The sequence below is a fragment of the Heterodontus francisci genome, chromosome 9, assembly GCF_036365525.1.
Source record: "Heterodontus francisci isolate sHetFra1 chromosome 9, sHetFra1.hap1, whole genome shotgun sequence".
Taxonomy (NCBI): Eukaryota; Metazoa; Chordata; class Chondrichthyes; order Heterodontiformes; family Heterodontidae; genus Heterodontus; species Heterodontus francisci.
In genome coordinates, this window is record NC_090379.1 from 75,895,001 (window position 1) to 75,917,965 (window position 22,965).

At 42.0% G+C, this 22,965-nt stretch overlaps 2 protein-coding genes across 5 annotated transcripts in view; one reads left to right on the top strand and one right to left on the bottom strand.

Annotated features, from left to right (window-relative positions):
• The window catches only part of nubpl (nucleotide binding protein-like), a 48,669-nt gene extending 36,428 nt beyond the window's left edge, over positions 1-12,241 (bottom strand). For 2 of the 4 annotated variants that reach the window (XM_068039341.1, XM_068039340.1), the window contains exons 1-3: positions 11,905-12,210; positions 4,344-4,491; positions 3,316-3,350 (exon numbers count right to left, since the gene is read on the bottom strand). In XM_068039341.1, coding sequence (XP_067895442.1) covers positions 3,316-3,350; positions 4,344-4,491; positions 11,905-11,991 — 270 coding nt within the window. In that variant the 5' untranslated portion in view covers positions 11,992-12,210. Of the gene's footprint in view, positions 1-3,315; positions 3,351-4,343; positions 4,492-11,904 lie in introns of those variants that run through there. The other 2 variants (XM_068039342.1, XM_068039343.1) reach the window with 2 other exon arrangements.
• Positions 12,207-22,965, top strand: part of LOC137373860 (uncharacterized) — a 29,124-nt gene continuing 18,365 nt past the window's right edge. Inside the window, exon 1 of the mRNA XM_068039344.1 lies at positions 12,207-12,995. Within this exon, the coding sequence (XP_067895445.1) occupies positions 12,467-12,995 (529 nt within the window). The 5' untranslated portion in view covers positions 12,207-12,466. The remainder of the gene's footprint in view (positions 12,996-22,965) is intronic.

Sequence of the window (22,965 nt, forward strand, 5' to 3'; positions counted from 1 at the left end):
TCTGTAGTGAGTATCTGTGGCTTGAGGAGTTTTGGCAGAGAGTTAATCAGCTGGAGGCCGAGCTGCAGACATTGTGATACACCGGGGAGGTGGGAGGGGGGTGGTGGAAGTTACCTGGACACTTTATGCCAGAAGGCAGTCACACCCCTTAGGATAGGGTCATCTAATTTGTTCAGTGGTCAGGGATAAGAGGGCATGACTGTAAGTCAGGCATGTAAGGGGATTGAGAAGGTAGGAGTGGAGGAGCCTCAGCCCTCGCAATTGAGCAACAAGTTCGAGGGCCTTGCAGCTTGCATGGACATGAGTGAGGGCTGGAGCGTGGATGAGCAGACTGACTATGGCAACATGGTACAGGAAGCCATTTAAGTGGGATGAGGAGGGGGAGTCAAAAGGAATGTGGTGGTAGTAGGGGACAGTTATAGTCAGGGGGATAGACACTGGTCTCTGCAGCCGAGAGCAAGAATCCAGAAGGCTGTGTTGCCTGCCAGATGCCAGGGCTCGGGTCATCAGCCCAGGACTGGAGCGGAACTTGCAGTGGGAAGGGGAAGATTCAGTTTTCGTGGTCCATGTAGGTACCAACAAAATAGATTGGACTAGGAAGGAGGTTCGGCATATGAAGTATGAGGAGCTAGGCACTAAATTAAAAAGCAGAACCTCAAAAGATAATCATCTCTGGATTATTACCTGAGCCACGTGCAAATTGGCACAGGATAAATAAGATTAGAGAGATGAATGTGTGGCTCAAAGACGGGTGTGGGAGAAGTGGGTTCCAGAACTGGGGAAAGCAGGGTCTGTAACACTGGGACGGACGTCACCTGCACCATGCTGGGACCAGTGTTCTAGCGAGTTGTATACCGAGGGAAGTAGGGAGGGCTTTCAACTAATTAGAGGAGGGAAGGGAATCATATAGGGGAAAACTGAGGTGAATTAAAGGGTAATGACAAGGCAATAGATCAATACAATAAATGTAATGATAATCAGAGTATGGCAGGAAGGGACAGTGACTTCAAACTTAAAGAGTGCGCTGGCAGATAGGGCCAGAATTTACAAAAATAATAAAAAGGGAATTAAGGGCTCTGTATCTGAATGCCTGCAGCATTCGCAGTAAAACAGATGAATTATCAGCTCTAACAGAAATTCATATGTATGACCTGATATTACAGAGACGTGGCTAAAAGGAAACCAAAGCTGGGACCTGAATATCCAAGGGTATGAGACATTCAGGAAGGACAGGAAGCTGGGAAAAGGTGGTGGGGGTAGCTCTGTTAATTACAGAGGGCATTAGTACTGTAGCGAGAGATGGCCTTTGTTCTAAAAATCAAGAGGTAGAATCAGTTTGGGTGGAACTAAAGAACAGAAAGGGGCAGAAAACATTGGTGGGAGTTGTTAACAGGTCAAACAACCGTGGTAATGTAAATGATAGCATAAATCAGGAAATTAGAGGTGCATGTAACAAGGGTAATACAGTAATCAGGGGCGATTTCAATCTTCATGAAGACTGGGTAAACCCAACTGGTACTAAAGTGATGGAGGATGAATTCTTGGGATGTATGCAAGATGGTTTTCTACAGCAGTATGTTTTTTTTACATTTAGATTTAGAGATACAGCACTGAAACAGGCCCTTCGGCCCACCGAGTCTGTGCCGACCATTAACCACCCATTTATACTAATCCTACACTAATCCCATATTCCTACCACATCCTCACCTGTCCCTATATTCCCCTACCACCTACCTATACTAGGTGCAATTTATAATGGCCAATTTACCTATCAACCTGCAAGTCTTTTGGCTGTGGGAGGAAACCAGAGCACCCGGAGGAAACCCACGCAGACACAGGGAGAACTTGCAAACTCCACACAGGCAGTACCCAGAATTGAACCTGGGTCGCTGGAGCTGTGAGGCTGCGGTGCTAACCACTGCGCCGCCCCACCTCGGGAATGGGGTATTTTCGATCTAGTATTGTGCAATTAAAAAGGGCTAATTAATAATCTTGTTGTAAAGGAGCCTTTAGGATGCAATGACCGTAATATGAATTTTGCTTTAAGTTTGCACTGCATCACTTTCAATCAGAAACTAGGGTCTTAAATCGAAGCAAAGGAAACTATGAAGGTATGAGTGGCAAATTGGCTATGGTAGATTGGGAAACTACATTCAAAGGTATGAGAATAGACAGGCAATGACTAACATTTAGAAAACTAATACATAGTTTACAACAGAAATACATTCCTTTAATGCACAAAAACCAAGTGAGGAAAGTGTTCCAACTGTGGCAAACTAAAGAAATCAAGGTTTGTATTAGATCAAAAGGAAGAAGCATATAAAGTTGCCAAAAAAAAAAGGTAAGCCTGCAGATTGGGAGCATTTAAGAATTTAAGGAGGATCAAGAAAAAGATTAAGAAAGGGAAAACAGAATGAGAGTAAACTAGCGAGAAACATAAAAACGGACTGTAAAAGCTTCTATAGGCATGTAAAAAGAAAAAGGTCATCCACTTTGTAGGAAAAAACAGAAATACAGAGCATTTATTAAATGGTGAGAGGCTGGGAAGTGTTGAACTTCAAAGGGACTTGGGTGTCCTCATTCATGAGTCACTGAAAGCTAACACGCAGGTACAGCAAGCAATTACGAAGGTATGTTGGCCTTTATCAGTATGAGTATAGGAGTAAAAATGTCTTCCTGCAATTATATGGAGCCTTGGTGAGACTGTACCTGGAGTATCATGTGCAGTTTTGATCTCCTTACCTAAGGAAAGATATACTTGCCATAGAGGGAGTACCACAAAGGTTGACCAAACTATTTCTTGGGATGGAGGAATTGTCCTATGAGGACAGATTAAATAGACTGGGCCTTTATTCTCTGGAGTTTAGAAGAATGAGAGGTGATCTCATTCAAACATACAAATTCTTACATGGCTCGACAGGGTAGATGCAGTAAGGATGTTTCCCCTAGCTGGTGAGTTAAGAACCAGGGGACACAGTCTCAGAATAAGGGGCAGGCCATTTAGGAATGTGATTAGGAGGAATTTCTTCACTCAGAGGGTGGCAATTGTTTGGAATTCTCTGTCCCAGAGAGCTGTAGAGGCTTAGTTGTTGAGTATGTTGAAGACTGAGATCGGTAGATTTCTACATATTAAAAACATCAAGGGATACAGGAATAGTGCAGGAAAATGCTGTTGAAGTAGAAAATGAGTCATGATCTCACTGAATGGTGGAGCAGCCTTGAAGGGCTGAATGGTCTACTCCTGCTCCTATTTCTTACATTCTTATCTTATACAATGTGATAACAGATTTCTGCTGCAAAAGCATGTCCACCTACCAAATCATTAGCTGCTAATCCCAGGGCCAAATTCACTGAAATTAAAATAAATTTAGATTAGTACAATATACTACACTCACATATCAGAACTTGAAATTAACACTGGTCTAGCAGCTTGAGAATTTTCAATGATAGAGCACACACAAACCATCTTCCCCTCCTCACAACATGGAAAAGAAAATCCACAGGGAGATTCATAGATTGGACAGAAGGAGACCATTCAGCCGGTCATGTCTGTGTAGGTGCTCTGCAACAGCAACTCATCTAGTCCCACTCCCCTGCCTTTTCTGCATAGCCCTACAAATTTCCCTTCAGATAGATAGTTATCCAATTCTCTTTTGAAGGCCTCAATTGAATCTATCTTCACCACACTCTCAGGCAGTGCATTCCAGATCTCAACAGCTCGCTGCATAAAAGTGCCTACTGTTTTACAGCTGGTTACTGAGCAGCAGAGCCTTTGTGGGGAAATGTAAAAAATAGAAAGAGAAGAAACTTAAAAAGTACTAAGTCGCAATCCAATTTATTTCCATTAATACAATACAGCACAATGCCCTATACCTGGAATAAATCAACCCCTCGCCACATTTCACCTCATTTTGCTGACCTTTAGAATGATAGTGTGGCAAAAATTCAGGCAACAAATATTAAAAGGTCTGTTGAACAAATCAACAGTGTCACTGGCTTCATTTATACATACCAGCTTTAAAATGCTATCTGACATTTCAGAAACTGCTTCAGGTACTTTTGTAAAAGCTGCAAAATTTATCACAAAATTGGTTGCTTTATTTGTAGTACTGCAAGACACCTTATTAAATTAGACTGTATTTTAATTTAGGTTTGAGGGCATGATTCATTTTTTATTTAAAAGATTCAAATACCGAAACACAAATATATCTATGTTTATTGTTATTCTGAAATCTGTGCCAGAAAAGAGCAATAGCAGCAAGAATACCAGTCATGTATCAGATTTTGGAATTCTTAAATACCAGTTTGCAAATGGAACAGTTCACATTCAGTCAGTTTTGTACCTGCAGTAGTTGATTTTCCAACACCTCCTTTTCCTGACGCTACAACAATAGTCTGTTTCACTCCTGGAATCACTTTTTGCTTTGGAAGCCCCCCAGCCATCAATCGTTTTTGCCTCTCCTGTACTGATTCAGCAGTGGACTGTGAAGACTTAAATGATAATTTACACAATATGAGAATGTATTTCTTAATTAAAACACATAAGCTAATAAAACTTTTCATTAGCAAGTTAGAATACAGCAAAATTACATATAAAAGTGCTTTCTAAACTATTACTTATTTTGGAAAGAGCAATGGCAACTGCATATGTAAGTGGTGTTGACTGTCCATTAGACTTTAGAAAACAAAGCTTTCTGCATTTGCGAGTAAACATAGCCTGGAATTTCTGCATGATTTGCACCCAGATAACAGCTTAATCTGGGTGGAATGAAATCAAATTGTGCAAAAGAAGTGGAATTTTAGGTGCAAGTGAGTTGTACCCATAACTACTTTACACTTGCATATCCACTATCTTTTATAGTTCAAGAGTCCCCGCCCACAAATATGGCCACAACCCCCGGGTTGGAAATGTGAATTTCCACTAATTGCACACACTTGGGGAGGAAGTCATCACGTTGCACCCAGATTATCAAGTACACCTGCACCCGTGGACACATGAATCCAGTGTTAACCACCTGACCAGCAGTAAACTGAAGTCAATTAAAAAGACAGTGCTAAATCAGTCAATTAGTCTGCCCGTTGCTGCAGAAATCAATTAGTTTAAAAAGCTGAATGGGTCATTCCCTGGAAACCCATTCCTCTTTGAGATTCTGGAGGATGCTGTTTCAGTCACGATTCGATTACAACACTTGATTGTGCCAATTCATGGGAGATGTTATCATCTGGTTTATGCTAAAAAGTTTGCACAGCAACTTGTGCATAACCCTCACCTCCACCAAACTAGTGCAGTATTGGGTGCAATTTAAACAATGACACATCTCGTGGAAACTCTAGGCACATTTAGATCCTGGTCATGCTCTGACTCCAATTTTGACAATGCTGCTGGAAATTTAACAATTTTATTTAAGGAACACAGGTTGGAGTTGATAGTCTATGACACCACCCACCACCCCCGCTTACAATTTTCATCCCTCACTTTTTGATTGCATTGATTTCGCAGTCTATGAAATTGTGCGTCACTGTATGATACTTCCTCGAACTAGTCAATCATCAAATGGTGCACCTCAACAATAGCCAGAAGCTATTCAACCACAAGGAACATTACAACCCAAGCATAGTGTTATCCCCCCAACACCCACACATTTCCAGAGTCTCTAGATATTAAATCAAGAATCCTGGTCAATCTCTCCTTCACTAGCTTATGGAAGCAGAAGTTTATTAAAGCATTCAACTACTGTCCAGGCCTTGGCAACATCACCCAATTCTACCCCTGCCTCAGCTCCTCTGCTGCTGAAACCCTTATTCATGCTTTTGTTTCCTCTAGACTTGACTATTGCAACATACTCCTGGCCAGTCTCCCAAATTCTACCCTCCATAATCTTGAGATCATCCAAACCTCTGCTGCCTGTGTCTTAACTCACTCCACCCCCCACACCCCAAGTCCAGTTCACACATCACTCCTGTATTCACCTGAGCTACTTTGGCTCCTGGTTAAACACTGCCTCAATTTTAAAATTCTCATCTATGTTTCCAAATCGCTCTTGACCTCGTTCCTCCCTATCATCTGTGGCTCAGTTGGTAGTACTCTCACTTGAGTCAGAAGGTTCTGGGTTCAAGTCCCACTCCAGGTCTTGAGCACAAAAATCAAGGCTGATGCTCCAGTACAGCACTGAGAGAGTGCTGCACTATCAGGGGCTTTCTTTCAGAAAGGACGTTAAACTGAGCCCCCATCTGCCCTCTCAAACGGGCATAACAGGTCTCATGGCAATATTTCAAAGAGCAGAGGAGTTCTCTCCGGAGTCCTGGCCAATATTTATCCCTCAACCAACATGACATAAAACAGATTATCTGGTCATTATTACATTGCTGTTTATGCGAGGTTGCTGTTTGCAAATTGGCTGTTGCGTTTCCTACATTACAACAGTGATTACAGTGCAAAAGTACTTAAATAAAAGCAAAATACTGTGGATGCTGGAAATCTGAACTAAAAACACAAAATGCTGGAAATACTGGATTCCCCACAGAAACTGCCAGACCTGAGTATTTCCAATACTGTTTTTACTTCAAGTACTTCATTGGCCGTAAAGAACTTTGAAACATCTTTTGCTCATGAAAGTTGTTTTATAAACACAAGTCTTTCTTTCTATCTCTGTAATCTCCTCCAGCCCCACAGCTCTCCAAGATATCAATGTTCCTCTAACTCTAATTCTAGCTTCTTGGGCTTCCCTGATTGTAATTACTCCACTATTGGTGACCATGTCCTCAGCTGCCAAGCCTTAAGCTCTGGAATTCCCTCCTTAAATCTCTCAGTCTCTCTATCTCTCGTTCCTCCCTTAAAACCTAGCTCTTTGGTCATCTGCCCTAATATTTCCTTGTGTGGCTCAATGTCAATTTTTGTTTTATAATGCTCCTTTGAAGCACCTTAGGATGTGTTATTACTTTAAAGGTGCTATATAAATACACGTTGTTTTTGGCTAACCCCATACCGATTTTCTTTTTATAGTTCAGCTCCTCATATTTCTTTAATACAATAAGAGAGAATGCAGGAAATACTCAGCAGATCTTCATTAAAACCAATTTAGATTATTGATTTCAGATATATTTTCATTACACAGATAAGGTATTCAGACCAGATTCTTACCAATGGAAAAATGTAAATTTTTACTACTCACTCAATGAAAGATCATTTGTGGTCCTAACAGCTTGTAATTTTAATTATTCCGAATACAACATGTATTCTCACAACTAACATGCACAGTAAACTGATCCAAAGCCGACTAGACCCGACTACAAGTGTCGGGGTTGGGTTGAAATTCCGAGTCCAGCATTCGGGCTTGGGTTGGATTGGGCTCGACACTGCTTCCGGGAAGTCACGGGATCAGGCTTCCCATGATTCCCCACTACTCCAGCTGCAGGAATATCCTGCTGCCGGAACAGATGAAGGACATTCGTGTTGAGTTGGGTGTGAAAAAAAAATTAAAGGGCTCAGGTCGGGTTCGGGTTGGCTGTGGTCAGGTGTGGCCCGAGTTGGGTTTTAACTTTATACCCGAGCCAGGCTTTACAGTAAACCACATTGACCATGACCATCACTATGAACTTAGTCTATTTTAAAAAGCGCAGTGCTCAACTTGCTCTGTGGTAATTCTGACTTAAGAAACTTGAACGTGAATTCATTTGTGCATAATTTCACATTTTTGAATCGCTAAGTTAATACATTCCAGGACCAACACTGCAAAACAACTTTGCCAAGGACACACCAGTAGATCTAACCCAAAAGTAGATATTTACCAATATTTTAAACTGCAAGTGGATCATACGGTCATTTACGGCACAGGAGGTGGCCATTCGGCCCATCATGCCCATGACAGCTCTCCATGAAACTGTGCTGTCAGTCTTACTCCCCAGCTCAATCCCTGTAGTCCTGCAAGTCTATTTCTCTCAGGTGGTCATCCAACCTCCTCTTGAAGTCATTGATCGTCTTCACTTCCACCACCTTTGTCAGCAGCGAGTTCCAGATCATTACCATCCGCTGTGTAAAAATGTGCTTCCAAATAGTCCCCCTGCATCTTATGCCCAAAACTTTCAATTTGCGTCCCCTAGTCCTTGTACCATTTGTTAATGAGAACAGTTGTTCCTTGTCTAACTTATCTAAGCCTGTCATAATCTTGTACACTTCTAGTAAATCTCCCCTCAATCTCCTTTGTTCCAAGGAGAACAAATCCAGCTTTTCCAACCCAACCTTGTAACTGAAATTCTCCATGCCTGGAACCATTCCGGTAAATCTCCTTTGCACTTTCACAAGGGCCCTCTCATCCTTCCTGAAGTGTGGTGACCAGAACTGGATACAATATTCTAGTTGCGGCCTAACCAGAGCTTTATAAAGGTTCAGCATAACTTCCCTGCTTTTGTACTCAGTGCTTGTATTTATGAAGCCCAAAATCCCAAATGCTTTACTAACCACTCTCTCAATATGTCCTGCCACCTTCAAACAGCTATGCACATGCACCCCCAGGTCCCTCTGTTCCTGCACACTCTTTAGAACTGTGCCATTAAGTATATATTGCCTCTCCCTATTCCTTCTGCCAAAATGCATCACCTCACACTTATCAGTATTAAATTCCATCTGCCACCTCTCTGCCCATTCTGCAAACCTACAAATTTCACATATCATCCTCACTGTTTGTCGCACTGCCAAGTTTGGTGTGGTCAGCAAATTTTGAGATTGCATTCTGTATTCCAAGATCCAAGTCATTTATATACATCAAAAAAGCAGTGGTCTCAGCACTAACCCTTGGGGAACACCACTGTCCACCATCCTCCAGTCTGAAAAGCAACCATTTACTCCAACTAGCTGTTTTCTGTCCATAAGCTAATTTTTTTTTTATCCAAATGGACACGGACCCTCCTATTCCATGAGCTGGAATTTTCTTAACCAAGCTCTAATGTGGTACCTTATCAAATGCTTTCTTAAAATCCAGATAAACAACATCCACCACATTCCCTTCATCAACCTTCTCTGTTACTTCATCAAAAAATTCAATTAGATTAGTCAAGCATGATCTGCCTTTTACAAATCCATGCTGGCTATCTTTAATTAAGTGCCCTTGATATTTTCCCTGACTATAGTTTCTAAAACATTATCCACCACTGATGTTAAACTAACTGGCCTGTAGTTTCTAGGACTGCCCTTTCTTGAGTAAGGGTGTCACATTTGCCACTCTCCAATCCTCTGGCACCTCACCCATATCCAGGGAAGGTTAGAAGATTATGGCAAGTCCTTCTGCTATCTCCACTCCCACTTCTTTTAGCAATCTGGGATGCAAGCCATCTGGACCAGGTGACTTATGGACCCGAAGTACAGCCAACCTTTTTAGTGCCTCCCCCTTCTCCACTTTTATCCTATCCATTGCCTCTACTCTCAGCTTCTACTGATATTTTGTCAGCCTCCATTTCCTTAGTGAACACTGATACAATAGACTCATTGTATATTAGCCTTGCCCTGCACTTCTAAGCATATGTTACCCTCTCTGTCCCTAATAGGCCCTACTCCTCCTCTTACTAGCCGCTTAATATTTACATGTCAGATCTTTGGGTTCCTTATTATGTTGACTGTCATTCTATTCTCATATTCTCTCTTTGCCAGTCTTATTTTCCTCTTCACCTCCTCTCTTAACCTATTGTATATGGCCTAGTTCTCATGATGAGTTCATCTGACTTGCATCATATACCGTCTTTGTTTCATCATCATTTCTATCTCCCTCGTCAACTAAGGAGCCCTGTTCTTGGTTTCCCTACTTTTCACCCTTGTTGGAATGTTCCTAGCCTATACCTGAAGCATCTCTTCCTTAAAAATAACATATTGTTCTGATACAGCTCTTCCTGCCAGTCTTTGTTGACCCCGAGCTTCTGGTTGCTGGCTATTTCAACACAACCCCCTGCTCTCATGCTCACATCTCTGTCCTGGGATTGCTGCAGTGTTCCAGTGAACATCAACGCAAGCTCGAGGAACAGCACCTCTTTTACTGATTAGGCACACTACAGCCTGCCGGACTTAACATTGAATTCAATAATTTCAGAGCATGACGGGCCCCCCATTTTAATTGCATTTTTAGTTATTTTTTCTTTTTTTTTGTGTTTATTTTATTTTAGTTTGTTCAGTTTGTTTCTACTGTGCCTGCCCAGTTTTTTTTCATGTTTGTGCTTGTGGTTGTTCAGTTTAAGTCCATTAACACCCTATCTGTCTTTCAGCACACCATTAACATATTGTTTGCCTTTGCTCCATGACCTTCTGGTCAACTATGCTGTGACCTTGTCCTGTCAACACCTCTTTTGTTATCTCTTGCCCCACCCCCACTTTACTAGCTTAAGATCTTTTACATTTCTTATATCTGCCAGTTCTGAAGAAGGGTCACTGACCTGAAACGTTAACTCTGCTTCTCTCTCCACAGATGCTACCAGACCTGCTGAGTATTTCCAGAGTTTCTTGTTTTTATTTCAGATTTCCAGCATCTGCAGTATTTTGCTTTTATTTTGGCAGCATTCTACCCTGGCTAGATCCCTTCTCACTGCATTGAAATTAGCCCTCTTCCAATCTAGACATTTCACCTTATTTCGTTCCTTGCTTTTCTGCATTACTAGTCTAAACCTTATGATACGAAGATCACTCTTACCAAAGTGCTCCCCCACAGATACTTGATTCAGTTGGCCTATCTCATTTCCCAGCACCAGATCCAGCAATGTCTCTTTTCTAGTTGGGCTGAGAATATACTGATAAAGGAAGTTCTCCTGAACACATTTTAGAAATTTCTCTCCCTCCTTACTCTTTACTCTAAAATTATCCCCATCGATATTTGGGTAATTAAAGTCCCCCAATATCACCACTCTATAGTCTTGCATATCTCTGATTTCCTTGCAGATTTCCTCCTCTATCTCTCTCTCACTATTTTGAGGTCTATAGAATACCCCTAGTAGCATGATCATACCCTTTTTACTCAACTCTAACCAAATGGAATCTTTCCTTGTCCCTTCAAGGACATCCTCCCTTGCCAGCACTGCAATGCCTTCTCTAACCAAGACGGCAACCCAACCTTATTTTTATCCTTCACTATCTTTTCTGCACTTTATATCCTTGTATACCCAGTCCTCGCCATTTTTAAGCCATGTTTCTGTTATTGCCACTACATCATATTCCCATACTACTATTTGTGCTTGTAGCTCACCAAGCTTATTCACCACACTTTGTGTATTTACACACATGCATTGAAATCCTGCCTTTGCATTCTTCATAGCCCTTCTCAGTCCTTCATGCTGTTTAACATTCTCACTCACACCCCACCTAATACTTGGTTATTTCCTACTCTAATGCTATCACTTCTAACTCTCTGTGTACCTTGGTGTTGCTCTCTTGTATTATCTCCTGGCTCGCACACCCTCCCCAATAGCCCAGCAAATCGCCCCGCAAAGAAATTTGTGAATTAATTGTGATCGTAGGGGTGATTTAAACATTGCCCTTTTAAACACATGACGATTCATGACAGCGCGCCTAAGCGAGCTGAAGGCCAACAGGACTAACCCATGATGATACCCCATTATAGAAATAGTGTGCACTGGAAATACTCAGCAGCATCTGCGGAGAGAGAAACAGAGTATGACCTTCAACGTTAACTCTCTCTCCACAGATGCTGCTGAGTATTTCCAGCGCACACTATTTTCATAATCGGGTATCTTCATGGGTTAGTCCTGTTGGCCTTCAGCAGCATCTGTGGAGAGAGAGTTAACGTTGAAGGTCATACTCTGTTTCTCTCTCCACAGATGCTGCTGAGTATTCCCAGCATCCACAATATTTCATTTTTGATACCTGGTTCGTTTGCCGGGGGTGGGGAGGAACCTTTACGTCATACTCACCCGGACCCTAAACAGAGACCCTACCAAGGCCGGACCTTGTAGCATGTGACACGTTGACGGCCCTCGCCAGCAAACTGCGCGCAACATCGTCCTTCGGGCACGCCACTGGTCCCCGACCACCGGAGCCGCGCTTCTTTACACCGTAATTAACACACGACCACCCAAAGCAACAAAACCATTTATACTAATATTTCTTTAACCTTCCCGCACAGTTACGGATAGATAAACAAGAATCATTCACATGACTCGCCCACCCCGTTGAAAAGTGGCAAGTTTCTCACGCTCGGCCGTCAACGTGCCCCGCGACGTCATGACGTCCGGAAGTCGTCACTACGTTGGCGTCTACCCATGGTTCTCAGAGGGGGCAAATTTGAAGGGGCCTTACATGTGATCCGTTTGTTTAAATCTTGGGGCTTTTTTTGGTTTTGTTTTCATTTCTTTTGCTGTTTAATTGGGGCTTGCCGCATCGGTCCCGCCCTGGAGCTGCTGGTGAAAGGAGCAGGGTGTTTTGGGTGTAGTTTTGTGGTGTGAAGGTGGCTGGGCGCCGGGAGCTTGGTTTCCAATGATGTCAGAGGTGAGGTCTGAGCGCGGTGCCCTGTGGTCTGATGCTGAGACCCTGGCGCTGATCGCCGTCTGGAGCGAGGAGAATGTGCAGACAGCGCTGGATGAACAACTCAGGAACAGCCACGTTTTTAAGTTCATCTCCTCGCAGCTGCTGGACCAGGGTTACATCCGCACTCCGGAGCAGTGCCGCATCCGTATCAAGGGGTTGAAGAGGAAATACACACTTGCCAAGGATAGCATCAAGAGGGGTTGCAGCGCCAGCGGGAGGAAAATCTGCCGCTTCTACGAGCAGCTCGATGTGGTGCTCGGTTCCCGGGTCGCCAACGAGCGGCCCCTAGTTATGGACGCAATCGCGACGGCCGGTGAGTCGCAGGATATCAAAGAGGAACAGAGCAGTCCGCACTCCGATATTAGTCAAAGGGTTGAATGTCGGAATGGTCATTGTTCTTCAGAGGAGCCCGATCATTCAATGGGGGAGACCAGCATCCGGCAGTTCGAACCTCAACCCTCTACCAGTGCTTTCTGTAGTAAGTATTTTTCATTTTACCTTTCAATTATAGTTAACGTTGCTTCAAAACGTACAGAATGGTCTTTCCTAAAGCAAATGAGAAATCCTGGAATGTCCTGAGAATGTTAGGTAACAATTAAATGGTCAAGTCGCGGGCTGCATCCCATATGTGACAAGAAAATTCAACCCGACAAATGTAAACAAGGCTCCGACTGTAACGGAAGTTTTGATAAATTTGTATACCTCCCAACACGTACTACTTTATCCTGTTTTCATAGTTGTACAGGCTTTCGGTTTGCTATTTCTCCGTTATCTCTACATTTCCGAACTTAACAGCTCTTGCGTCCTTAACGACATGACGAGTAGTTTACACACTCCCCCTTGCAACAGTAAAACTTGCAAATCTAGCATTCTCACATGTTTAGTGAGTAGCCGTGATCCCTCGCCTAGAAGTTTTTTTGGGGGGAGTCAGTGGTCTATTTTGCAGATCTTTTAATTAATAAATGTAACACATTGTTTATTTACATCCATGGTAGACTTTCTTGTTTGACTGCTGTAAGCATAGCATTAAAAACACGGTAGAGGGTGAATAGTTACATACGTCAGCAAAACGTTACGTTGCAACTTAACCTTCCTGTTTTGTCTCTTTTACATCCCGAGATTTCATGGGAAATTTCGATGTGCAATCTTCAGGATTCAGTAGCATTTATTTCCAGTAATATTTTAGCATAGAACCATAGAAAATTTACAGCACAGAAAGGGACCATTCAGCCCATCGTGTCTGCACGTGCTGAAAAAACTAGCAACCCAATCTAATCCTATGCGTTGAGGGTTTCTGCCTCCACCACCGATCCAGGCAGTGAATTCCAGACACCCACCATCCTCTGGGTGAATATGTTTTTCCTCATGTCCCCTCTTATCTTTCTACCTTCAGTCTGTGCCCCCTAGTAATTGACCTCTCCACTCGGGGAAACCGGTCCTTCCTGTCTACCCTATCTAGGCCCGTAGTTTGGTAGTTGGATGAAGCTGAGCGATCCCTTTAGCCGGAAATGATTTTGTACACCTCAATTAAGTCACCCCTCAGCTGCCTCTGTTCTAAAGAAAACAGCCCTAGCCTATCCAATCTTTCCTCATCGCTGCAATTTTTAAACCCTGGCAACATTCTTGTAAATCTCCTCTGTACTCTCGTCTAAGCAGTTATGACCTTCCTGTAATGTGGTGACCATAACTGTACACAAATATTCACTTATGCAGAATCTACAAATTGGAGGGAAAGAGTCCAACCAAGACGATAGTATTTTGGAAATGTATTTAGCACTGTTACTATCAACTGAAATGTTCTTTAAAAGGCGATGTTCCATAGAACACTGGAGCTTTTGTTTTAGCAAACCAAGTAGGAATTGCTTTATGGGCTTTCGGTATATTATCCATATTTAACACTGTCTTTGCAGACTTGGAAAGTAGGAATACTTGTTTCTCTGGGTGAAGCAGTCTTTTTTTCATCCTTCACCTTTCTACAAATGGGAAAGCATAAATGAGCTGACAAAAGTCAGAAGAGGCAAGTTTCACAAGTCTGCATAGTTTGACACTAATATCTCATTTATACTGGACCTGATTGTGCAATCCGGTCTCTGATTTATAATTTTGTGTGTGCATGCACACTTTTTTTTTATCTTGCACTGCCTTCACTATCATGCCATTTGATTGTTGTAAGAGAAGAGTGAAGATAGAAATGTACATGCATACAAAGACAATAGATTCAATGCTAAATATGTACAATCAACAGAGTCAGTACAATGTTGAGCTATATAGCCAAAATAGTGGAATACAAGTCAGGGGAGGTCATTATCAAATTTTACGGTGCTCTCATCAGCCCACACCTTGACTACTGTGTCTGGCTCTGGTTACTAAGAGACCCTGCTTACATTTAAGCATTTGAGACAGTGTGGGGAAATGCCATGAGGCTTATCCCTAGTGACACGGATCTGAGGTTTGTGAAATGATCATTGAAACTTAGGCTTTTCAGTGTGTTAAGGGGGCAGCTGAAAGGTGATCTGATAGAGGTAAATAAGATAGTTAAGGAAATGGAAGGGGTAAATGTGAAATATTACAGATAGAGCAGCGAAGGTAAAAAAACTGTAATCATTGAAGAAACAAGAGGAAATTGCTGAATGGATAAATTAAGTTAGCCTGAATGGACTTTCTTATATGTAAATAACTTGTGAAGGGAAATTGTATATTTTGTTAATGGTATCTTTTTTTTTTAAAGAGATGTGTAACTACAGGATTCTCATGTTTTCACTCTGCAACAAACATTGTGCCCCAGATTGTTAATTACAAGCTGCTACATTATCTCTGAACTAATAGTTTAAAAGGCGGGTTGGAAGCATTCCATTTAAAACCTGTGCTATATTTGAGAGAGAAATAACATTGACCTAGTGCTGGGTACGGATGCTGGAGCAGTGCCCTATATGTTAAGCACAAATTGCTTGTAGCCTATAGTTTGTGTACAATTACTCTTATTGTTTGACAGGTACCATTCTATCAATGGGTATAAAAGCCACAGACATGCTGTCTGTTCAAGTGGGCCAGGCCAGGAATTGCTTGTGGACCGAACAGAGGTTTTCTGCAAAGCAGTCACTGAATCTGTGTTTGGTCTCCCCAATGTAGAGGAGACTGCGCTGTGAGCAGCGAATACAGTATATTAATTGAAAGAAGTACAAGTAAATCGCTGCTTCACCTGGAAGAAATGTTTGGGGCCTTGGATGATGAAAGAGGAGGTAAAAGGGCAGGTATTACACCATCTGCAATTGCGTGGTAAGGTGCTGTGGGAAAGGGATGAGGTAGCTGGGGTGCTGGAGTGGACCAGAGTGTCACGGAGGGAATGGTCCCTTCGGAATACTGACTGGAGGGGAAGATGTGTTTGGTGGCATCACACTGGAGTTGGTGCAAGATGATCATTTGGTTGCGGAGGCTGGTGGTGTGGAAAGTGAGGTCAAGGGGAACCCTGTCGCGGTTCTGGGAGGGAGGGAAAGGGGTGAGGGCAGAGGTGCAGGAAATGGGTTGGATACGGTCGAAGGCCTTGTCAACCACAGTGCGGGGGAATCCTCAGTTGAGGAAAAAGGAAGACATATCAGAGGTGCTGTTCTGGAATGTTGCATCATCAGAGCAGATGTGTCGTAGATGGAGAAACTGGGAGATCTCTCTGGACTCGCGCTTTGTCTTTCGCTACAACTGTTTAGTGCTCTATTTGCGTTATATTCCATGACATCTCTGTCATTTAATCTCTTCCTTCCCCTGCCAACATCCTATCACAGTCCTTCCATCCTTGTTCCTCTTTCCCCTCCCCACTTTCACCTGCTCAAAGACTGTTATATTTCTACCCTTTGCCAGTTCTGATGAAGGGTCACAAACCTGAAACATTATCTCTGTTTCTGTCTACACAGATGCTGCCAGACCTGCTGAGTATTTCTGGCACTTTCTTTTCTCATTTCAGAGTTCCAGCATCTGCAATATTTTGCTCCTATTTTAGTGTCAAACAGAGAACCTTTGTCCCTGCTTTCCTGTTTGCTAGCAATGAATGTGGACTCCATACAAAGGCTCAACCAAGAGACAATTTTTTTTTCACATTACCCAGTAGATGGGCAACGTTCAGTACAAATAGTATATTTGCAATAATTACAAACTTGACTTCTCCGTGTCAAAGCAACTGAGACACATCTCTTGCACTAATGGTCAAAAAAAAACTACTGTTTGAAACACATTTGCTTTTAATGTGGTGAAATGTATCTGTAGAACCCTTGATTTAACTATTGTCTCTACTGGTTTCAGACTTACTGCTAGCTGGCATAAAGTTAGCATTAAATATATTACACAAAATTCATAAGAAATAGCAGCAATAGACCATTATAGCCCATCGACCCTGCTCTGCCATTCAGTACGATCATGTAGGGCGTGAATCCCTTGCGGAATCTTACTTGGGTTTGGAGCTGTATTCTGGACATAACGGGAATAAGTCACTCCACACCAAATAATGTGTTCAAAGAGCAATTTTTATTAAGTAATGATTAAATAATTATCATGATAAAAATGGGAAGGAAAGATAACTTTATTAATAAAGAGGGGGAAGGAAAAGAGTATAGAAAGACGACAATCTTATTGCACAACTGCTATAACCCCAAATTAGTCTGTTCAAGACAGCTTCCTAAAATGGTACCATTCCCCCTTGGTACATACATCACCAAGACTCCGGAAACTTTGCACAGGGGCGGACTGTCCGGTCAGTCACTCCGCCGACGTCCCATCCTCCCCATAGTCTTCAGTGGTTGACTAGTCCATTCTAGTTGCAGTCCTGAACATTGGATGCTGTGCCCTTTCAAGTCCAATTTTGGCTCCATTCCAGCTTTCTGAGGCCTCCATCGGACTTTCTCAAAACAAGAGTCAGACTCCATGGGTCCTTAGCAAATTCTTCTCACTGGCACTGCGAAGCTGCTCAGGCTGTATATGCATCTTTTGATGGTGTCTCACCTGCCATCAATTAGGTTATACTGTCCATCAATTGAACTCCATCTTCTGACTCCACACCATAGTTGACCACCCCATATGCAAGGCTATCCATTGTCCTGGCTTGTAGTTCAAGGGTCATGGAATACTGTAAGAACTGACTCCTGTTTAGACAAAACAACAGATGCAAACATGGCCTGCTATGACTAACATGAAAGCAAAATGAAGGAGTTCTTGGGGGAAAAACAAGTTCACAGTTAATATTATTATTGATTACATAATTAATTACTTGACTTAATCCGAGCGCAATCACACTTGGTTTTAAATCAATGTCTAAAAAGTAACCTTTAAAAATTCAATACAGGTTTTTCTAAAGAAAATTGACAGCAAAGCAGAAGTAAAATGCAAGAATATAAAGATGCAAAAAGGGAAAGCTGCAGGCCTCAGGCCTACCCTTGCAGCCTCTTTGTGTCCTCTTCACAGCTTGCATTCCCATCTAGCTTTGATACTTAGATACATTACTCTCTGTCTTTTCGTCTGTCATTAATATAAATTGTAAATACCTGAGGCCCCAGCACCAATCTGTGCAGCACTCCACTAGTCACAGCCTGCCAACATGAAAGTGCCCCATTTATCCCTACTCTTTGCTTCCTGTCCATGAACCAATCCTCTCACCATGCTAATAAAATACCCCAACACCATGAACCCTTATCTTGCATAATTAACATTTTGCGTGACACCTTATCGAATGCCTTTTGGAAACCTAAATGTATCTGGTTTTTATCTACCCTACTAGTTACATCCTCAAAAACTCTAATAAATTTGTCTAACACAATTTCCCTTTCATAAAACCATGTTGACATTGTCTGAAACTGATTTTTTTAAAGTGCATTGTTAAGACTTCCTTAATAATAGATTCCAGCACTTTCTCAAAGACTGCTCTCAGGTTAACTGGCCTGTAGTTCTGTTTTCTGTCTCCCTCCTTTCTTGAATAGCGGTGTTACAATTGCTAATTGCCAATCTGCTGGGGCCGTTCTAGAATCTAGGGAATTTTGGAACATCATAACCAATGCATCCATTATCTGTGCAGCCACCTCTTTTAGAACTTCGTCGAAGTTATACTGAAATGAATGACATGAAGCAAAAGTATCTCTAGTGAACAGGTTGTCAGTGCAAAGGATGTGTGTCTACACAAAGCCTGTGCATTTGTGCAAGACTGAAATGTCAGTGACTAAAATCAATACAATGATATCTCAGCAGGAAAAGTGTCAACAAATACGTCTCAGGAATAATGCATCTGAAGTGATTCATTTTATCTCAGATTGTACAGTATATTCACGTAGCTTGCAGGTAGCAGTAACCAGTATTGCCCCTGTGCACTACAGCTAGCTCCATCAATGAATAATCCAACATATAATTATTGAATTTTTTGTTTTTGTCACAGTAGCATTCAGTTGAAGAAAGTTGGTAAAATCTGGATTGTTGGGACTGGGAAGGAAGAGAGGAGGTTTCAGCTTCTTTGAATTCAATCAAAGTGAGCTTTTATTTTTCTTCATATATAATAATCATTGTGTGTTCCGAATGATTACTTCTTCCAAGTGTTTGCAATGCAGGATATAAGTAACATGCCCTTCCCAAGTGGAACCTGAGTACGATTCATGACTTCAATATAATGTAATGGACATCCTAGATAGGCTGTAAGAGATCTAAACAAACAAATTCCAAGGGATAGATTATACTTCTCCCAAAAGTTGTAAGAGAGACAAGGGAGGCAATATGAGGCATTGGCAGAGTCAATGAATACTGGTGGGTTACCAGTAGACATAAGAAAACATAGGAACATTCAGCTCTTTGAGCCTGTTGCTAAAGACGGGAAGCAAACTATAATGGTTCCCATCTTCATAAAGGAAGGAAAACTAGACACCAGCAAATACAGAGCCGTTAGTCTTGGTTTAATATTTTGGCAAAAGATGATCTGGAGTAAATTTGAGTATTGTGTGCGCAATAATTGATTCAGAATGGGAAGATTTTACATGACCAACTTCCTTGACCTTATGAGGTGGCCCCAGGGTTGGTATTGGATCGCTACTGTTTCTAATTTAGGTCAGCTACTTGGATTCAGAAACCCAAAGCAAAGTGGTCAAAATTCAGATAATACCTAACTATGTGAATAACAGTTGATTCTGGGCGGGCAGTTTGGGAGATGCGAAATGAGGTGAAAAAATTTGTAAGTCAACAGAATAATAGCAAATGAAATTTTACGCAAAGTACTGAACGGGAAGAGGGAATAAAAATAGGCAACATAGGTGTTCCGTGATTGTTTTCAACATCTTCAATATATTTGATAGCAATCTAGATGCTTAACATTTCTAACTACTGCAGAGCAGCACTCAAGAAATCAAATAGATTTCTGAACTATAGAGCCCAAACAGTATTGATCAGAAAAAATAATGCTCAAACTCTATAAAGGATATTAGTTAGACACAGCTTGAGTATTGTGTCCACTTCTGGTCATCAAGACCTAAGGGAGACATGAAATCACTGGAAGCCATATGAACAATAACAACAAGGCCTAAAGTGTTGAGCCAAAGGGCTGAGTTAGGAGGAAAAACTGTAGATCCTGTGGGAGGCGAGGGTGGAGATTGCAGGGGCTCTGACCCAAATTTTTAATTCCTCTCTGACCATGGAAGAGGTGCCAGAAGACTGGAGAACAGCTGATGTGGTCCCACTACTTAAGAAAGGTTGTAGAGATAAACCAGGGAACTACAGACCAGTGAGTCTCACGTCAGTGGTAGGGAAACTATTGGAGAAAATTCTGAAGTAGAGAATCTATCTCCACTTGGAGAGGCAAAATTTGATTAGGAATAGTCAGCATGGCTGTGTCAGAGGGAGGTCATGCCTAACAAATTTGATTGAATTTTTTGAGCTTGTGACCAGGTGTGTAGATGAGGGTAGTGCAGTTGATGTAGTTTACATGGATTTCAGCAAAGCCTTTGACAAGGTCCCACAGGGGAGACATATCAAGAAAGCAAATGCACATGGGATACAGGGTAACTTGATAAGGTGGATTCAAAATTGGCTTATCTGTAGGAGACAGAGAGTGATGACAGACAGCTGTTTTAGCGACTGGAAGCCAGTGTCCAATGGCGTACCACAGGGATCTGTGCTGGGTCCCCTATTGTTTGTCATTTATATAAATGACATAGATGACTATGTGGGGGATAGGATCAGTAAGTTCACGGATGACACAAAGATTGACCGAGTGGTTAACAGTGAGGTTGAGTGTCTTAGGTTACAGGAAGATACAGACGGGATGGTCAAATGGGCAGAAAAGTGGCAGATGGAATTTAATGCTGAAAAGTGTGAGGTGATACACTTTGGAAGGAGTAATGTGGCACGGAAGTATTCAATGAATGGCCTGACACTGGGAAGTTCCGAGGAACAAAGGGACCTTTTGTCCATAGATCTCTGAAGGTAGAAGGGCAGGTTAATGGGGTGATGAAAAAGGCAAATGGGACACTTGCCTTTATCAATCGAGGCATAGATTACAAAAGCAGGAGGTCATGTTGGAGTTGTATAGAACTTTGGTAAGGCCACAGCTGGAGTACTGTGTGCAATTCTGGTTGCCACATTATAGGAAGGATGTGATTGCACTGGAGGGGGTGCAGAGGCGATTCACCAGAATGTTGCCTGGGATGGAACATTTAAGCTATGAAGAAAGGTTGGATAGGCTTGGGTTGTTTTCGCTGGAGCAGAGAAGACTGAGGGGTGACCTGATCGAGGTGTACAAGATTATGAGGGGCATGGACAGGGTGGATAGGGAGCAGCTGTACCCCTAAGTTGAAGGGTCAGTTACGAGGGGACACAAGTTTAAGGTGAGGGGCAGGAGGTTTAAGGGGGATTTGAGGAAGAACTTTTTTTACCCAGAGGGTGGTGATGGTCTGGAATGCCCTGCCTGGGAGGGTGGTAGAGGCGGCCTGGATGAGCCCTTGGCACGTCATAACATTCAAGGCTATGGGCCAAGTGCTGGCAAATGGGATTAGGTAGACCGGTCAGGTGTCTTTAATGCATCGGTGCAAACTCGATGGGCCAAAGGGCCTCTTCTGCACTGTATTATTCTGTGAATCTTGGAATTTTCAAGTTTGAAAGGAGGGAATTGAACGGTGTGTAAAGTAGTAAATGAAATGGACAAGAAAAATCCTGAAGTTTACTGTAAGCTAAATTGCAAAAGTAGGACAAGAGGACACGGGTTCAGACTAGTTAAAGCAAATTTAGGATAGTTATCAGCAAGTTTTTCTGCAAAGAATGTTCAACACATGGAATGAACTTCCAGATAGAACAGTGGAGGCATAAACCCTAAAATAATTTAGGAAAATTTAAACGCTGCAATGCCAGGTGTGGGGGTGGTGGGTAATAAGCGGAGAAGTGTACATTTATTTCTAGGCAGATGTAATATGATGGGCCAAATGGTTCTTATTTTTAATTATCTTGCTGAACAAGGCTGCAGATGTGGTTACATATCAAAGGGTGGTTGGGGACCAAGTATTATAATTCTTAAAATCAAAGAGTAATGTGACTTGTAAATGGGTAATTGTTAGGTGATAGAACAAAGACAATAAATCAGCCTGGTGAATTTTTTTTTTAATGAAGTTTCAGTTGAAGAAAAGGAATACATAATTACAAAGTTACTTTTATTAAACAAGAGACTGGATTCTCGACAGTGCGATGGAGGGTAAAGCAATTGAGGGTTCTTTAGACCCTGAATTGACTGAATTCTGTTTCTCCACAAATACTGCCTGACTTGCTGAGTATTTCTAACATTTTCTGTTTTCGTTTTTAGAGTTGCTCAGGATTTCTAGACATAAAAATTGTAGGTAAATTTCTACCGCACCAATATTTTTAAAATACCGCTAAATTCAGTGGTTTTTGCTGCCGAATATAGGCACATCACAGAATGGTTCAGTTGGTTTACTGTTGTGATTCTGATGGGTCTGTAATTGCTATTTATTGAGCCCACCTTTTACAAATTATTTTATTTCAAGAGAAACTGAATTTATGAGGGTGACTTGGACGCATGCCAGGCTTATTTTTGTGTTGGACAAGGAATACAATTATCCATGTATTAATTTATTTGTTTGGATTTGGATCTGTTGCTCCAGTGGTAAAAATTTTCAAACTTTTGTTTTTATCTAGGCAAATGGATGCTTGCAAACATATGAGCAAGGACGGACAGTAAAATACTCTCTGGCCTATCTACTCTGTCCCACACAATTGTGAGATCTTTTGTTTCACCATATATACACTCCCCACCCTACCCGAAGCTAGGTGAAACCCCAGACCAATTTGGTGGGGGGAAATTCTAGGAAATTCCTCCCCACCCCCTCAGGTGATTGAAACAAGCCCAGGAGGATACTTTGGCCCTGAGAATTCAATGCTTTACCTATCTTTTTGTAAGAAGTGATCTCCACCCCAGCCAGAAACAGGTA